At 38.2% G+C, this 19,371-nt stretch overlaps 1 protein-coding gene across 1 annotated transcript in view; it reads left to right on the forward strand.

The window, feature by feature from the left end:
* The first annotated feature begins 931 nt into the window (after positions 1-931).
* LONRF1 (LON peptidase N-terminal domain and ring finger 1) overlaps positions 932-19,371 on the forward strand; it is a 30,338-nt gene continuing 11,898 nt past the window's right edge. Inside the window, exons 1-7 of the mRNA XM_037831274.1 lie at positions 932-1,734; positions 12,098-12,216; positions 13,795-13,917; positions 15,536-15,685; positions 16,703-16,943; positions 17,042-17,138; positions 18,854-18,968. Of these exons, the coding sequence (XP_037687202.1) occupies positions 1,023-1,734; positions 12,098-12,216; positions 13,795-13,917; positions 15,536-15,685; positions 16,703-16,943; positions 17,042-17,138; positions 18,854-18,968 (1,557 nt within the window). The 5' untranslated portion in view covers positions 932-1,022. The remainder of the gene's footprint in view (positions 1,735-12,097; positions 12,217-13,794; positions 13,918-15,535; positions 15,686-16,702; positions 16,944-17,041; positions 17,139-18,853; positions 18,969-19,371) is intronic.

The following is a 19,371-nucleotide window of genomic DNA, read 5'->3' on the forward strand; positions in this document are numbered from 1 at the left end:
ATATATTAAGAACAGGTCATTTTCTTTTTCTTCTGACGTCAAAACTGCGGACCCTGCTTGGGTTGTAGTGATGTCGCGACTGCCCTATGAAAACCAATTTTCCTGGTGTCTTCCCTTTTAAAACGCCAAAAATAGACCGTAGCCTGCTGTAGGGCAGTGATTGAGATGTGCGGAGTACAGGTGGCACTCCAGAAACCTGCGGGCTTCCTCCCTAGACGTGGAAAATGTGTTTTAAACAGGAAACGGCAGTAACTTGGCACTAGGGAAAATTGCCTTGCTCTCTGGAAGAAGAAGGTGGGCGGGTTTTGTTTGTTTCTAAGGTTGACTGACTCAACTTGAGTCACAAAGTCACAAGACTGACTCTGAGCATCCCCAGGCACTCTGCCTCTACCTGTCCATCTGTAACTTGGGGCATAAACTAACGAAAATGCAGGCCTGCACCTGACAACCAAGACACCACCCCGGAGACTCCCACCCACCAGGAAGAGAGGGCGGGTCCCCACCCAGGTGGACTGGTGTGTCAGGAGAGGGTCAGCGATTTGAGCTTCAGAGGAGCGCCAACCAAACAGGCGCTCGGGGAGAGGACAGAGGAGAGGCCATGGCAAGTGGGGTACGTCCGGCGAGGAGGCAAAGGGAATGGAGGTTCTGAGTTCCTTTGGGCTTTGTTCGGCAACAGCAGGCCAAGCCCTTCCTTCCCGGAGACGCCAATTACATCTCCGCTGGGGGATCATCTGACCTCCCATCCCTCTCCAGGAGGCGGTTAGGAATGGGCGGGGCCAGCGAAAGTCTCCTCCAGAACGCGGCCGCGGAGCAGTGCGGAGGAGTCCCGGGCGCGGGAGCGCAGCCAGGCTCCGCCCCCTCCTGGCCCCGCCCCCGGGGCTTCCCGGGCGCGCGCCGCCCCGCCGTGTCCGCGCGCCACGCCCCCCTGCCCGCGGGCCGCGTGGGAGCCGCGCGCTCCGGAGGTTCCCGGACCGTGGCGGCGGGCGGGCGGGCGGCGGCGGCGGTGCAGCCCTCCCGGGGCCATGTCTTCTCCCGTGGTAGCGAGGAGCTCCCCAGGAGGGAGCCGGGATATGGTCCCCAGATCGCGGAACCGGGGCCGGTTTGGGGAAGTGGGCGGCGGCAGCGGAGACCGGCTGGAGCGCGCTGCCGCGGAGTCGGAGCGCTGGGAGCTGCTGCTCCGCCGCGGCGAGCTGCTGGCGCTGGGCGGCCACCTGAAGGGAGCGCTGGAGGCGTACTCGGCGGCGCTGCGCCGCGGGGTCCCAGTCAGGCCCGAGCACCTCGGCACCCTGGTGGACTGTATGGCGCTCAACTACCGGCTCCGCCACGGGCTGGGCTGGAGCGCGGTCCCGGCCGCGGGAGCGGACGCCGGCGGGCTCCTGAGCTGCCTGGGCTGCCGGGGCTTCCTGAGCGAGCCGGTGACCGTGCCCTGTGGCCACAGCTACTGCAGCCGGTGCCTGCGAAGGGAGCTCCGCGCTCGTTGCCGCCTGTGCCGGGACCGGCTGCCGCCCGCCGCCGCTGCCACTGATGCTGAGGGGACCACCCCGCGGCCGCCGCCTCCGGCCGCCGCCATCACCACCTCGGGCTTCAGAACCAGCGTCGTCCTCAACCACCTGGCCGAGAAGTGGTTCCCGGGCCAACGGCAGCGGGCCCGAGCGGCCGGCCGGCTCTGGGAGCTCTTGCATCAGGGGCGCTACCGGGAGGCCCTGGCCGCCGCCTGCGAGGCGCTGCAAGCAGGTGACCGCACGGGGATGCGACGCGGGCCCGGCCAACCTCACCCGAAGGACCGGGTACCCGGGGGCGCCTCCGCCTCCCCGAGGCCGCTGGGCCTCGGGTGGGTCGGGTCTCGGGGTCCCCGCGGGTGTGGGACGGGGCGGCGCCCGGGAGTGCTTCGGTCACAATGGGGATCGCCTGCGGAGCCGACTGTGACGCGGCGCGGGGAGGGGCGCCCTGGCGCGAGGTTCCCGCCGCCAGCTTTGCGGTCGGGCGAGTACGTCGGGAGCGGGACGGTGAGCCGGGCCGAGGTCGCCCGAGCCGCGAGATGGGGTGGGAGTCGAACGAGCCGGGGCGGCCGCCTGCTTCCTGCCGCGCTCTTTCCGGTAGTCGGCCGCCGCCACCCGGGCTGGACCGTGTCCGCCCTGGGGGAATGACAGCGGGGTCGCCAGAGCTCCCGGGCCGAGGCAGGGCGTGCAACCTTTACCACCTTCTCCCACAAAAGTCACCCCGGCAATTGGAAGCCGCGGGAGGGCACAATTGCATAAGCTGGGGTGGGGGTGGGGGTTGTGTAACGGGTGACGTCGGGGGGCGTGGCGGGAGCTCGGCGCCCGCACCCAGAGGCCCACCCGGAGGCCCTCCTGTCGGCCACCCGGCTCCGGGCGGGGGTCGGAGCTGCTCAGTGACGTCCAACTCCTACCTGACAATGCCTTCAGATTTGTCCCTTCTCTTGAAGGTTTCAGTTTTCTTATATCAAGTCTTGTTTATTTCATATATACACAACGCTCTTGTTTCGAATACTCTTTGTTCGTCGTAAAGATAAAGAGGTAGTCTCTGATGGAGTTGTGTGCCTCGCTTCTTTTTGCCTTTCCACTCCTCATCAAGCTTGTAGATCTTTTGTCTGTTTCTTCGCCTTCAGGAAGCACCTTCTGCCTCATAACTGAACACTTAAGGTGTTTGTAAACTGCTGAAAGAGGCAATGTCAAACTTCCCCATGTAAAATGTAAAGCTAGTCCTTGAAATCGATTGTTCTCAGCCAGGGGCGATTTTGTGCCCCACACCCCTTGCCAGGGAGGTGGGGGGTACATTTGGCAACATCTACAGACCATTTTGGTCATCACAATTTGGGAGGGGATTGGTACCTAGTGGCTATCTAGTGGGTAGAGGTCAAGGATGCTGCTAAACATCCTATAACACACTAGACAGCCCCCCACAACAAAAAATTATCGGGCCCAGGATGTCAGTAGTGTTGCTATTGATAGACCCTGTGTTAAATAAGAGTATTTCAAGATTTTAGTGTCTATAGCTAGGCATAAAATAGTACTTTGGGGAATAATGGCCAAAAAAATAGACATTTAAAATGTAAACCTTAGGATCTAGGTGAGTTTATAAACTATGTAACTGGAAGTTTCTTGTTGTGGATCTTTTACACTAAATGCTTATTCAATTTAAAGTTATTTAATACCTTTAGAGTTCAAAGCACAAACCCAGCATATTTTCATATTCTTCCAGTATCTTTATGAGATGTAGGCAGTTATAAAATAGAACAGAATGATAGACGCAGGACAAAAGAAATGTACTTGGAGTACAGAATTCTGATGCAGAGAACTTTGCCTCTCAGGGTGAATGGAATAAGAGTTGGGAAGCTGGGCTTTGCTGTACAGATTGTCTAGTAACTTCATTTAAAAAATGAAGGAGCAGAAGCTAGGGCAGAGAAATAACATGTTCACAGTTACACAGTAGCTTTTCTAAGTGATCATCCGGGGTTCCTAACTGTCTTTGTTAGCTCATCCAGTGAAAATGTTTAGTATAAATTTCCAAAAAAGTTTTTTTTTTGTCACTAGTATAAAACTGAAGATGAAACACATTGACAGCATTATTTAGTATTTACTAATTTAATCATGATGGTCTCAAGTTATGTGCTTCTTAAGTATTCACTTGCTAGCCCATGGAAGAACAGAGAGTACATTTACTAATTAAGGTCTAGCTTAAAATTCTGTGAACAAGAATAATTTCTTAATTAAAGAAGATCCTGGACCTTGGATTGAGGATATTATTTTTTTAAAAAAAAGGTTTTCAGATCTATGCTTCTGCTTTTAAAAATTTGCATAGATTAGCAATGGGAATTTTGCCCACTCACCTAGTTAATCCTACTTTTGTATTCTGACTTTTACCACATTAGGGTATTTTTTCCTCCTTTTTGTAGGTCTTTCCAAAATCTTTAATTCCATCCTTAAGAATGTGCCTGAATGGCACTAATAAGGATGAAGTTTTGCATCCTATGAATTCTTAGTATGAAATAGGAAGAAAAAAAATCTTACAGCCAACAAACTATAATTTATGTAATACAGATATTATAAGTGTTTCATAGTTTATGGGCATAAATAAAAATTTTTACTAGTGGAGTCAAATATGTTTGTACAGTGTTACACTTCAACTTCTTGGGAGTTGGCTAGATAGCTAAATAGACATTTTAAGTTTATATAAGTGTATAGTTGTAGTTATTAAATGATACTTTGTTCATCATGAAAAAGACCTTCACTATAATTTATTCATAGAATTCTTATAATGAAACAAGTTAGTGCTGTTAACTAGGAAAAAAATAATCTAGTCTACAGTTAGCCCACACACATCCATGATTAATCTTGTCAACAAGAGAGGAAAATTTGAAAACCATTGCCAAGTCATAAGTTTCCCAATGGATTACATAAGTTTCTGTTGCACTGAGTTCTATTTAGGAACATTAATCCATTGACCTTTTATATTAACTCTCAGACGTTTCATAACTTTCTGTCTTTTTAGTATTCAAAGATGTTATATAAACGTCTTTTCAGCATTGAATCTTTGTAGTTAATAAGAGTGTATTGAAATGATCCCCTCTGCTATGTTGTCTTCCATTTATTTTGAATGGATTTTTACACCGACTTGCCTCCTCCCTGTGTACATCTCTCCTCCAAAAGAATACAACAGAGCAGTGTAATTTTCAAGTCAATTTTTTTTTAAATGAAGGTCATGAGGGAAAACATTTTATTTAAAATATTTAAGGAAATTTTTGTCTTTAATATCAATTATATAGTCCTTGACTGTCACCAGATATTTTTGCATGCTTTGTGCCATCTGATCTTCACAGAGAATCCTGTGGGGTGACTTAGCTTTTAGAAGGAAACTGAGGTACCAAGTGAGAGAGAGATACATTACAGCTTGGTGATGAAAGCTGTGGATGCTGGAAGCAGGCTACCTGGTTTTGGTTTTGAATGCCAATGCAGCCCTCCACTTATTCTCTAATCTTAGGAGTGTTAACTTAGTCTTTCTGTGTTTTTGGTTTTTTATCTGAAAAGTGCGAATAATATTATCTACCTCACAGGGTTGAGAAGTGAGTAAAAACATGTAAAGTACTTTGAATAGTGCATGACACAGAGCAAGTGCCCAGTAAATATTAATTAAAATATTTTTAACATGTAAAAGTTGTGCTACAACTAGAAGATGATTTAGCTAAAATTAAAATCTACACTTTCTGATTTCAATTCCTATTCTTTTCTCTCTACTACATTAATATTTACTACCAGAATGAAGGTTAAATCCTGCTTCTAGTCTACACATGTTGATTGGTAGTAATATTTTAACATGTACCAATGAAATATGGAAACTGCAAAGCTTTAGTTATAAAATGATCAGTCAAATTATGGGTAAATACTGAATACATTTAAGGAAATAGAGATTTTTTATATCTTTAACAACTCAACCGGGTTAAAGTGAAGAGATCTGAATGTAACCAATAACTTATATCCTAACTTATTCTGTAAAGGACTTGAAAAAGTAAACATTGACATTTACATGGTGTTTTATAATTCATAAAATATTTTCACTTCCGTACCTTAATTCAGCCTTACAAAAAGATCATGTGAGTTTGGAGGACAAGAATTAGTATCCCTAATTCACAGATTGAAGAAAAAGCTCCGACATTTTTATGTGACTTTTTAATGCAAGTAAGTAGCCAAGTTAAAACTGAAACCAGAAGCTGGATCTATGGATATTGTCTCTCAGCATGAAGTTGATTTTTGGAAATGAGCATATGAAGCATAAATCTTAAGGATTCTTAGGTTTTTTTAAGATTCAGTATTTATTGACCACCTACTATATAAGCCAGGCATTGTTTTGGGTGCTGGGAACACAGAAATGAACACAGTAAATTCCTTGCCCTTAGGGAATTAGTATTTTTATGTTTTATGTACAGTAAATTGGTATTTACTGAAAATCACTAGAAAATGGGGCTTAACATTTAATTGACTTCTAAACTTATGTGGTATATCTCAGATTCATTTTTAAAATTTAATTCAGAAGACACTTTAAGGATTTTGGCAGTTTATGGAGTCACTATCAATATCAGTTATAAAGGCACATTCTTATTGATATAGAAGATGGAAAAATAGGTTATGTAAATAAATATTAAGTGCTTTGTTTTCTAATGAATAATTTCCATGCTGTCCCCCTTTTAAATTTTATTAAACAAATAATTCAAAATTTACCAAAACTCAGTTGTCTGAGATTTCTAGTTATTTGTATTAATACAAATAACCTCCAGTTTATTCAGAATCTTTTTCCTGTTTAATGGAATATTTCTAAGAGACTTGGAAATATTCGAGTAAGCGTTTACATAAATTTGCATTATTTTTGCCTCTTTTACTGTGCAAAGGTATTTTTCAAAGTTGGAATTAGTATTTTGCTATACACTGTGAATGGCTTAAGAGCACTCTAAAATTCAAGACAGAAGCTTGTATCCAATTTTTTTCTTTGGTAAGACAGAACGGTCTTTTCCATTTGTTTTTTCTTTTTTCTTTTTTTTCTTTTTTTCTTTTTGCCTGACCCTCTGTTGTCCTGAGTCTATGCTACTGATTCCTAAAGCAGATATTTCTCACTGGGCTAAGGTTTATTTGGTTAAACGATAAGGTAGAAAATGCTCTTCTAATACCTTGTATCAAGTGCTAATGTCATTTCTTTATCAATTTGTTTTGAAATATTTTGTAATGCTATTGACAATAACTATTATTTATTAAGCATTTATTATGTGCTAGGGAATATATTAACTGTTTAACATGCATTACCTTACTTAGTCCTTATAGCAGTCTTAAAATGTAGGTATCATCATTGATTTGTAAGTGAGGTTCAATGAGTTAGGCAAATTGCCCAAAGTGGATCTGAATCCAGATCTTCTGAATCCAATGTTTATAATCTTAATCACTATGCCAAATTACTATTCCTGGGCTTTATTAATAATTTGTCAATTGGCAGTTTCTGGTTTAACTGTGATAACAAAGTCCTACCATACTGAATTTGATAAAATAATAGAAGTAATGGAGTTTGATATTTTGGTTAGCCACTGAAATTTTTTTAATTGTTGTGCATAATAAAGCTAAGAAAAAGACACTGAAATAGAAAAATGAACAAAGAAATGAACTAGGAAGTTTCTTTTCGTTTTTTTCTTTTTATTAGAGAAGTTGTAAATCTGTACACACATAGACCATCCCAATAGCCAATAAATACAGTTTTAAAAGTCAAACTCACTACTGAAGACATGCACATTAAAATAGTGATGCTGTTTTTCAATTGTATTTTCCTGGTAAGCAGAAAAATGCACAGCTGTGAGGGTGTAAAATTAGTCCAGTTTTTTTGTTTGTTTTTTAATCAAAGACAGCTTGGCAGAATGTATTAAAAACTTTGTATAACTTTCTATACAGCCATAAACTTTATAGGAAATTATCCCAAGGACATAAGCGGATACATAAAGGCATACAGATGTTTGTAGTACTTTTTATACTAGCAAAAATTGGAAGTAACTAAATTGCAGAGTAGTAAATTGTTAAATAGGTTGTGTGTTTAGTGGAATACTTTGCAGCCATTAAAAATCGTGTAGACTAGTATTTAATTACATGGAGAAATAAATGTGTTTAAGCAGTATTTCTGGTATTATTTCATAATATACCATATATAATCTACAGATGTAGAAAAAAGTATAGGTTATACACCAACACCGGTTATTTCTTTGTGGTGAGGGAAAATGCTTTTTAATTCTTAATTTTTTGTTTCTCAAATTTTATACAGTCAATATTTTATAACTTTTATAATCACAATGTTTCCTGAAGGCAGACTAAAGAAGCACTCACTAATCACAGATCCCCCAGGATTGGGACAAAGATGGGAAACCTTGATTCTAGAGAAACTCCTTCTTTTCAGCCCATGAAATACTTTGGACAGCCTGGGAGTAGTTTCCTCAGATGTGTAGCGGAATTTTATTTCAACCTTTTAATTTACCTAATGACTCAAAAATTGACTACTGGGTCCAAGAGAAGAGAAAATGGGAGCATAGATTAAGGAGTATAAGGTGACAGATTTTAATGAATTTCCTCTAGTTCAGCAAACATTTCTCAAAGTCAAGATTTTAGGTTATAAAGACAGGAACCAATGGGGGAACTAGTCCCAATAGTAGATTTAAAAACTAAATTACTGTAATAATTATTATACAGTTACAGTGGATGAACATAATCATAAATAGCAAACACTAATCCAGTGCTTACTATGTGCCAAGTTCTGTTCTAAGTTCTTTGCATTCATTAACTCATTTTCTTGAGCAACCCTGTGAGGTTGATCCAGAAGATGCTATTATTGACATAGCATAGCAGTAAACAGCTAAAACACTGGATCCATATTGCCTAAGTTAGAATCTTGGCTTTACCACTTACTAGCTGTATGACCTTGGGCAAGTTACTTGAACTCTGTGCTCAATTTCCTTATCTATAAATGTGGGGATAATCCTAGTTTCAACTGCATACGGTTGTTCTGAAGATTATTTTAGTATTTGTAAAACGTTAAGAACAGTTCATAGTAAATAAGTGTATGTGAAATAAAAGTAAATTGAAAAAATAATCTCAGTTATACAGCTGAAGAAACTGAGGTTGCAGAAGTTGAGTAATTTGCCCTAGATTACAGATAGTAAGTGGAAGAACTGGAGTTTCAACCCAGGCAGTCTGACTTCCAGGCTCATGGTCATGATCTCCATGACATGCTTAGTGGAGGTAGACTCTGAAAGAAAGCATCTTGGGGAAGAGACTGGTGAGCAAGTCTTACTGGATGAGAAATGTTATCCAGACAAAGGGGTAGGCAAAGAATGTGTGACAAAAAGGGAAGGAACCCTGTGAGCAAAGGATGGAGTATGAAAGCATAGTATGTAGCATGGGGCAGGATGAGTATTGGATATTAATGGGACTTAAAGTGGGAAACTGATAATGATAGGAAGGAAAGCTGAGAGATGAACATGAGCTTGGCATGGAGGAACTTATGCTGTAGTAACCACTACATGTTTTATATTGTGGGTGGTGCAGATGTAGGTATGGAAGAACTGGAGAAAGGAAGATCAGTTACTAGGAAAGTCTGAATTAGAGCTGTTAGCAGTAGGATTGGAAGAGAGAGACAGATTTCAGAAATATTATAGGAGGCAAAATTGACAAAGTCATGGATGATTCTGATTTGGGAGTTGGTGATGTCACCGGTAGAGACTACAATGAAAAGGCACTTTTGTTTTTTGTGGGCAACATGTTGAGTTTGAGGGAAAGTACAGTAGACAGTTGGAAATTTGATGAATCTGAAAACTCAGGACTGAAGATAGAGATCTAGGAGTTAAATCATGACAGAGAACTAGCTGATCTGTCCCTGGGCCTAGTAGATGGGGAAATAAAACCAGAGCTATTAAGTGATTTAGAATATGATCATACAGTTAAGTACCACAATCATCATACTCAATACAATTTATTGGCCCCAAACAATATAATTTCTTTATAGTCCTTCGCCTTTTCAACAAATTGAGTCTATCATGTGCCAGGCATTTGCTAGGCACTGTCGTTATCTGTAGGAGTGGACTGAGAGACAGGCTCCTGCCCAGATTACTTGGGCAGTGAGGTGACTGGTTCACTCTTGTGTCCTCCAGGCCACGTAGAAAGCCTGACACAGAATGCACACAATAAATATTTGTCAACCCTTTCAAACTTGAGTTAATGATACAACAGGAGCTCATGGCTGTTTTTTTCACAGTTGCCTTTGGTAAATTTTACACTGAGGACAGATACTGTGCATGTTTTGATTGTTCAGAGGTCTCAGTTTACTATAAATGTCAAAAACAATGCATTTGGCTCTTTTTTAGAGTTAAGGAAGGTTTTAAGTAAAGTAAGTAGGGCAGCTCTAATCCTTTTTTAAAAAGTATCAGATTTGAACTCAACCTGATAAGGGTTTTTTCCTGTTAAGTAGAGTCATTAAAAATTATTCCATTAACACTTGAAATTCTCAATCAAAACATTACCTACAAGGAACTGGAAGCAAGAATTTTTAAAATCTGGCCCTCTTGTCATCCCTTCTTAAGGATATCTTCTTCTCACCCCAACATACACTAACTTTTTAGGACCCCCTTTAGGGTGTTCAGTAGCCTGAGTGTTTTTGTAGTTGAGAGGAGAGGGGATACAATCTTTTTTTTCAGTTTGATGAGAGTAGAGAACTTTTGTAGATTGAGTTTTTTCAAAGCCAGAGGCCTTCTCAGCCACTTTCCTCAGTGGTGCCTTAGAGAAGCTGTTAAAAATGTGGTCGATTGGTGGAGGCATTAATGAACAAATATGACATTCAGCAGTTCTGAATGTGCACTGAGTCAAGTGTGACACAGTGGGGACTTGCAGTATAACAAAAAATTGTAATAAATGAGCCAGGGTTCCAAGAGTGGAATGGCCTGCTTGTTGCAGTAGTGAACTCTCTATCACTGGAGAAGCTATAGCAGAGAGAGGCTCTGTCTCAAGGATTCCTTTGAAAGCACCCAGCTATGGGTAGGAAACTGTGTGTCCTGAGCAGCAATTCTTCATAGCTTAGAGTTTTTGATGCTGTTTTTTGACTACTCATTCTTAGACTGTTTCAGCAAACTCTGTTCTTCCTTTTTTGACTCCAGTTGTACCTGTCAAATCAGTATCACATGATGCTGCTTTACAGTAAAATTTTTTTCTAACTGGATTGTAACCACTTTGAATACATGGATAACGTAAAATATTTTTGAACACCTACAGAATCTAACTTTGTGCTAGAACTCTTAATTCTCAGTTCACTAATTATTTTGAGCTTTTAAATTTCTGTGCAATTTTTTTTCCAAGATAATGGTTTCAAATTATATTGCTTTAAGAAATAAGTGTTGCAAAACAAAATATTCTAGACTTGACTTTTTAATTTAGGAAGTAAGCAGAAATATTTTCATGAACTATTAATTTCATTCTTTAAAAGTTTTTTATCAGTATACATTTGAGGGAACAGTATGATTCCAGTTCTCAAGTACTAGCAACTGAAACGGACCTGTCTAATTTAATTGTTAAAGCAAGAGTTATTGACAGAAAAGCAGTCATTTCAAAACTAGAGGAAACCAGGGGCTTTTGAGGAGTTTTATTACATATATTTAAAAGAAGCATTAAAGGTTTTTATGCTCTTCTTGGAATGAATACCTTTTTATAGCAGTATATCTAGAAGTTCTGTATGCTTTATTTTATAAGGATAATTTTTGAAGATTTCAAAGATGAATAGCTTTAAAAGAAGAGTCAAATTCACATCACCTATAAGTATACTTAACATTAGTTTCTTGCTTGGACTTGGTTTCAGGATCTGTTTACCTAGACTACAGTATCATAGGTGGACCAGGTAAGCATCTGAAATTCAGAATGCCATATGATAATTTGGTTTCTCAAGTAGAGACACAGGATAGTGAAATACCAACAAAGCTTTTTTCCTGAGGAACATTTGAAATGAAATCTTTTAATGTGAGATGACCCAATACCACTCTTGCTGATGGCTGGAATTAAAATTTTGACCTTTTAAAAGCTTACTCTTAGCCCATTTCCTTCAGAATCAGGACCTCATGAGACCCTCAGCACAGTGGGAATTCCATCTGTACTAGTCACACATATGGTTGTTTTATAAATGAGGATTTAGAGATTAGGGTGTAAAAGAGATGTATTATAAAAAGACAAACCTATAAACATCTAATATGTATGTCTTTTAAATCTTTATAGAATATCCTATTTTAAAAAACTAGGTAAGTTTTCTTAGTGATTATTCCTCCTACGTAATATTTCCAGTAATCTTAAAAATTATTTCCTCTGCTAAAGACTGTTAAAAAAGTCTACTCACAATGTTCAACATTCATAACTTAGATGACATAAAATGGGTTCTACCTACATGAGACTTGCTTTATAACCTTTTGTTTGATTATTGACTCTGGCGTCACTAACCCATTCCTTAATCTAGTATATTATGTTTTGTGAGCTACAATAAACCTTTTAAAATAATGAAGATTTTTATAAATTATTTATTTTAGAGCCCAGTGACTTGACCCTAAAAATTTACAGAGCTGAATCGTATGCTGGTCTCCAAGAGTTTAAAGCAGCCATAGAAGATTTAAATGCAGTTCTTGCTCAACTTCCAAATTGGCCTGAGGTAAAATTGTGGTTTTACATTTGCATAAATTTGTAAATTTCAACTATAGGGAACATGCATTGATGAGTGTAAGTTTTAGCAAAATGTATTAGTTGACTCTTTAAATCAAATACAGGGGATTTTAGAAATCTAGGATTAGTCTTTTGATGAATTATCTGACAATTTTTTAAATTAGAAATCTTTCATTTCATAATTGAAGAAGAAACTGAATTGAAGGAACAAAAAATAGAGACATTTTAGACAAATTGTATTTAGACAAAATTTGTATTGATAGCAAAGAAATACAACTTGCTATAGTGTGGGAATGCATCCAAACTGGACTTCATTGAACAAGGAGGTTTATTACTGGAAAGAGAAGGAGCCCTTGAAGTTGGAAAAATCGGGGCCTTATCACAGGAACCAGGTAGTTAGGTAGTGATTCAATACAGCAGATTGGAGCAAAGAATGTTGCCTTGTCCATAAGGACATGTTTGTACAATCGGTTTATTCTTCTTTTTATCAAATTGTCAAGGTAAATCAGTCCCTCTCCCTATATGTGCTCTTCAAGCTGAAAGTTACTCTTTTCTGTGACTTTTTTTTTTCTCCTTTTAAAACTGTGCCTTGGAGAATTGCATGGTAAGGACACTCTGAAAATTACACATTATTAAAAAAAATGGTATGAAATCCCATGATGTCATTAATGGTTAGAACCAAGCAAATATATAGTAAGACTCAGAGAGCAAATGGTCTATATGGAAAGCTTTAAACCTTGGAAGATGTTTAGAAAGAACTCTCTGGACTTATCAATGAAGTGATGTAACTGGACGTGCAGTTTTATTCAGCCATTTAAAAGGTAGCTCAAAAAACTGCATGCTGTTTGACCAGAGCATTCTTTAGCTTCCTCCAATATTATTGAATGCTAATGGTTTTATGACTTGTTAAACCTCTTTTATTCTAATCACTTAAGTGAGACACATTGAAAGCTTTCCTGACACTCTGTTTCAAGATGATGGACTAACCCAGAAATAGAATTTCAGATTTATCAATGATAATTAGTAGGGTACCAATTTTTGTCATCGAGCTAGCTGAATTCGTTTCAAGGAGAAAAATAAAATACTAAAGATTTATGGAAAGTACACAGGCAAACATGCATCCATAATAATCTGGAAGACATTTATCATATTTCCTTGATTGTAAATTGAATGGTTTCTCACATTTTAATGTTTCTTTAATCTTGCTACATCTTAAAGTTAGTGAGTATTTTGTATATTATTTCCTTCCCCTCCCACAAGGAGCTGTTACTAAATCGATAGTACTTAAACCAAGGATGTATTAAAAATGAGGGAACTTGGTATTTCTGGTCTCGCCCAGCTCTGACTTGCTGTGGAACTTCGGTCTGGTCACTGAGTTTCTGTTCCACCATCAGTGCTTCTTGGGGATAGTTTGCAGATACACCTTTAAAATGCTGTGGCTTTGTCAGAGTCATTCTGAGTTTCAAAATCAGCATTTCTGAGCAGACCATTTTTTTTTTAAATTTGATAGTGATTTTTTAAAAACAATTCTATGAGTAAAGCTTTTGTTTATGTGCTTTTATTGGAGGTCTACTTCAGGAAAGGAAAAGTCCTCCATGATGCTGGTTTTTTAGGCGATGCCTTACAACTGTTTCTTCAGTGCTTAGCCCTTGATGAAGATTTTGCACCTGCCAAGCTAGAAGTAGAAAAGGTAATCAGTTTACACATTATAATAGTTCAAGATGGGGATAAGACATAGGTCTTTTTTAAAAATGTTAATTAGAAATTTGACATAGGAACGTAAGAAGTGCAAAAATCAAACTTAGTGATTTGTCATATGGTTTTCAGTTTCGTATACTTAGTGCATTGAGTTCTTAGTGAAATCAAAACATTTCATTCACAGATATTTAAATGCAATGTTTTTGTTTAGTTACATTTAGAAGTTCCCTAATAGTTTGTTCAATCTGAGCCATACTAATCATCCTTAATTAAACATTGCTGTCAAGATGTTCCTGCTGAGGAATCTGTATTGGCCTGCCTTTTGCCTTTTACTTCAGGTCTAAACTTTTCTTACTTTCTACATTGCCAATAATACTGCCTCAGCCAACTTGTTTTTCTCTACACTCCATATTTCACTTTCCAAAGTGGTGTGTTTTCTGTCCTGTATTAGTAGGTGTTACTAAAATAAAAGGGTTCTCTGGTCAAATGACTTTGAGAAACATTGGGTTAAACCAAGTTAAACAGTTTCTTCAGAACTTCTCAGAATTTTTGGTAGGCTAGCATGAAAATAGCATGCAGCTTTTCTCAGATTTATCCACAGACCACCTGGAAAGACTAATGTCTTTGAAAATATCCTTTGAGAAAATTTACCCTACTATAAATCAGCACCCCAGTCATGATGCTCTCCTCATTATCCTCAAAACATGCCACATTATTTACCACCTTGGTAGTGTATCTTACAATGTGGCTCTTTGTCTTCTATATTAGACTCTCTTGGGGTGCATGTTAAACATAAAGATTCTTGGTTTCCACTACAGTCCGTTGGAATCAGAATCTCTGGAATTGGAGCGTATTTCACAAGCACCAGGTGATTCTTACATACCCTGACATGAGAACTTTGAAGTTTTGCTCAGGTCCCAAATCCCTTATGAAGCCGGCCTATATTAATATATCCTCTATGAGGTTTGTTTGCATACATATTCTAGCCCTCTAATTTAACTTACGTAATTAAGACTGTTCTGATTTTTGTTCCCATAGAGTAATTTTGTCCTTATAGACCTCCATATAAATAGAATCATACCGTGTGTTCTCTTTTGTGTCTGTGTTTTTTTGTTCAACGTAGTATTTTTGAGATGTATCCAATAATTTTTTCTTTTTTTATTATTGACTAAGTATCCCATTGTATGAAATGCCACAATTTGGGATATTCACAATTAGTAGATAATCAGCACATGATTTATATATGGGTTGTTTCCAGTTTTTTACTATGATAAATAAATCTTCTATGAATATTCTTATATGAGCCATTTTGTGGACATTTGCTTTAATATCTCTTTGGAAAATACCTAGGAGTGGAATTGCTGGGTTATGGAGTATTTAGGTCAGAGGAAATGTAAAAGCATATACAGATTTTTAAATGTATGTTCATTAAATGGATTATCTAGCATACCCTGGCTTTTTAAAAACTTAATAATCATTCTGGCAGTTCCATTTATTGTAATTTTTGCCGTAAACTTCCTAAAAATTCTTAAATATTAGGTAAGTTGCTATTGTATTCTTAACCAAGTATTTTCTATGTTTCCATTACTTTTATAATATTTCCCTTACAGATATTGTGTGATTTATTATCACCTGAAAACTTAAAAGAAGGCCTAAAGGAATCTTCCTGGACTTCATTACCATGTGTTAAAAACAAAGCTTTGGGTTTTCCTTCAGTGATGGAGGAGTCTCACTCTCCCAGTGAGCTCAGCCCAGAGCAGGTGAGGGCTGAGAAGGATTTTCTTGAGATTAACATAAGTATTTCTTTATAAGCTAATTATTCACTTTCCTGGTATCAAGTGCTAGAACTTGGGCTTTTAACATATTTAGCATTGTCTTAATATGATTTCATATGTATCCTTTTATTGTACACTAAAACCTTGTGTGTTTTGTTAATCACAATTTTAGGTCACCTGACTGTCAGAAAACTTAGTCTCTTTGAATATGTAGAACATTGTATTTGTTTTAGTTTTTTCAAGATAGGAACCATTATATTAACATGACTGTTTAAACTTCATTGTAATGTGTCATCTTATTGTCTGGGGCTGTATAAATACTGGTAAAATCATTGACTTACCAGTGTTTTGAAATTAAAATTTAGTGCTCCTAACATGAGCATTATATGAAATAAGCTTCAGTGGCAGAGAGATTCCAAAAGGAGCCAAGAGGTCACTCTGGTGGGCACTCTTATGCACAATATAGACAACTCTTTTTAGGTTCTAATGAATTGGAATAGCTAGCAGTAAATACCTGAAACTATCAAACTACAACCCAGAACCCTTGAATCTTGAAGATGATTGTATAAAAACGTAGCTTATGAGAGGTGACAATGTGATTGGGAAAGCCATATGGACCACACTCCCCTTTGTCCAGTGTATGGATGGATGAGTAGAAAAATGAGGCAAAAAAAATCCAGTGTTCTTTTCTACTTTAATTGTTCTTTTTCACTTTAATTTTTATTCTTATTGTTTGTGTGTGTGTGTGGTAATGAGAATGTTCAAAAATTAATTTTGGTGAGGAACACACAACTATATAATGGTAGTGTGAACAATTGAATGTTTGCTTTGTATGACTGCATGGTATGTGAATATATCTCAATAAAGTTGAATTTTAAAAAAATGAACATTATAAGGCATTGGAATTTCATTTCAGTTTGGTTCTTGGCAAGAGCAATTTTCTGTTATTTAAAGTAAAGTAGTGTAGTTACCTTTGTTTATTTGTTTATTGTATTTCTGTAGAATGAAGAAATAACAGAGGTCACTTCAGAGCCTGTCAAAGGAAGCTTAAACCGGGCTCAGTCAGCACAAGCTATAAATTCTACAGAAATGCCTGCCAGAGAGGATTGTTTGAAAAGAGTGTCCTCAGAACCTTTACTCTCTGTTCAAGAAAAAGGTGCTCTGCTGAAAAGAAAGTTGTCTCTTTTAGAACAGGACATGATTGTAAATGAAGATGGAAGAAATAAGCTTAAAAAACAAGGAGGTAAAAAATTTTTTATACTTCTATGTAAAATACATTTATTTACCCAGAATGGCTTTTGCATTTTTTTCCTAAAGAAGAAAATCTGTTTGTTTTACTAGAAACTCCCAATGAAGTCTGTACGTTTTTGTTAGCATATGGTGACATCCCAGAAGAATTAATAGATGTCTCAGATTTTGAGTGTTCTCTCTGCATGAGGTAAGTAAATCATTTTATAAAAGATGAAGTATGTTATTGTAAATCAAGTGCAGCAATAGATAAAAGCAATACTGGGCAATGTAAAGTAATAGAATACAGAACTAAAAATCAAAAGAGGTGGATTTTAGTCCCAGTTCTACCACTGATACCTTGGATGAATTACTTTTTATCTGAACCTTGGTTTTCCTTATCTAGAAAGTGTTTGCATAGCCTCCATTGCAGTGTTGTAAGAATCAAATGGCTTAAGTATAGAAAGAATCTGGGGGATTGTCAAATACTATAAAAGGGATGTTACTATTAACATTTGAGAAAGAATTCTATTTATGCATTATTTAGACATGATTCTATTTTGTTTATATATTTTAGCCATAAAATCATTTTTAAATAACATTGGATAAAGATTTCCATTACGTAGAATACGCTGATAGTTTTAAAGCATTACCCGTTTATATAAATTGTGGTGGAGTCTGGAGACCTCGTGCTGGCCATGCTAGGCTGATAGTAACCAGCTATATTCCTGAGAAAGCTCCTTAACACTGAGCCTCAGTTTCCTCATCCACAAGGTGAGGGGTTTTGACTAGACGATTTCTAAAGTGCCTTATATACCTAACAGTATTTCTAGGAAATTCAGAAATACTGTGTTTCAGAAAATAATTATAATGTAAGTAAAAATTAGTTTTTCCACATTGATTTTATATATAATATTAAGCCTAATATTTCTTTAGGATTCAACTTTAATATCTATCAGGATATTCTTATTAATGGATTTTATATAGTAAGGCTTTAATAAGGTTACTAAGAAAACCAGTTTTAAAGTGATGATAAAATAAGGTTCTAAAGACTATACAAAAGCTATTTAATAATTTAAGAAGTATCCTACATTATTTATTTTGTACTGTCTTTGAAATTAGGTGTGCATTTTACGCTTACTGCACATCTCCCTTTGGACCAGTCACATCTCAGGTGCTCAGATGCCTCATGTGGCTGGGGGCTGTCATATTAGCACAGCTCCAGGTCCTTGGCAGGGCATCCCTGTTGATGGAGGACTTTTTTATTTTTCAATTCAGTTTTATTGAGATGTATTCACATACCCTACAGTCATCCACAGTGTATAATCAGTTGTTCACAGTACCATAATATAGTTGTACATTCATCACCAAAATCAGTTTTTGAACATTTTCATTACTCAAAAAAATAAAAAACTAAAAATAAGAATAAAAACAAAAGTAAAAAAAGAACACCCCAAAACAACCCACCCCCCCCATACCACCCTATTTTTCATTAACTTTTTGTCCCCATTTTTCTATTCATCTGTCCATACACTGGATAAAGGGAGCATGAGCCACAAGGTTCTCACAGTCACATGGTCACAGAGTCTAAGCTATAAAGTTATACGATCATCTTCAAGAATCAAGGCTACTGGGTTGCAGTTCACCAGTTTCAGATATTTCCTTCTAGCTATTCCAATACACTAAAAACTAAAAAAAATGGATATCTATAGAATGCTTAAGAATAGCCTCCAGAATGCCTCTGGACTGATGGAGAATTTTTTAAAGGTTCAGGGGAGTATAATTGCATTTATTGCTGCTCCTTTCTTCTCCTGCCTACTGGTACTCCTCCTTCCTCCTCTAAAAAGAGATTAGAGTTATGGTTCATTATTAGTTTGTTCAAGCTTTCCTTATGTAAAAGTTAACATGTATTTTGGTTGATTTCAGGTTGTTTTTTGAGCCAGTAACAACCCCTTGTGGACATTCATTCTGTAAGAATTGTCTTGAGCGGTGTTTAGATCATACACCATATTGTCCCCTTTGCAAAGAAAGCTTAAAAGAGGTAAATATTTGTATATGTATCTGTTTATTGGTCTTAAATTTAGCAACTTGGTTTGATTTATTTTCGGCCATGGAAGCAGTGATCATCCTGTTCAGAATGAATTGCACTGTATATGTAAAGTGATGAAAAAGGATAATATTTTATAATCCATATGCTAGTGCTAGAGAAAGTTGAAGTAGAAGGGGGGATGAGTGAGGGAGAAGAGAGATCCTGGAAACCAAGCCCCTTATACTTAATTTTAAAAAAATGGAGTATGGTCAAGTACTTGGTCAGGGATATTTTCAACGTTAATGATGACAGTATTGGGAAAACCCAACCAACCTGCCCTTCCTATGGTAATAGACCAAACTAGAGACCTGTTCTATCCTCCTTAACTTCTAGAACATTGCAATCCAATAGAACT

Source organism: Choloepus didactylus, chromosome 3 (assembly GCF_015220235.1).
Source record: "Choloepus didactylus isolate mChoDid1 chromosome 3, mChoDid1.pri, whole genome shotgun sequence".
NCBI classification, from domain to species: Eukaryota; Metazoa; Chordata; class Mammalia; order Pilosa; family Megalonychidae; genus Choloepus; species Choloepus didactylus.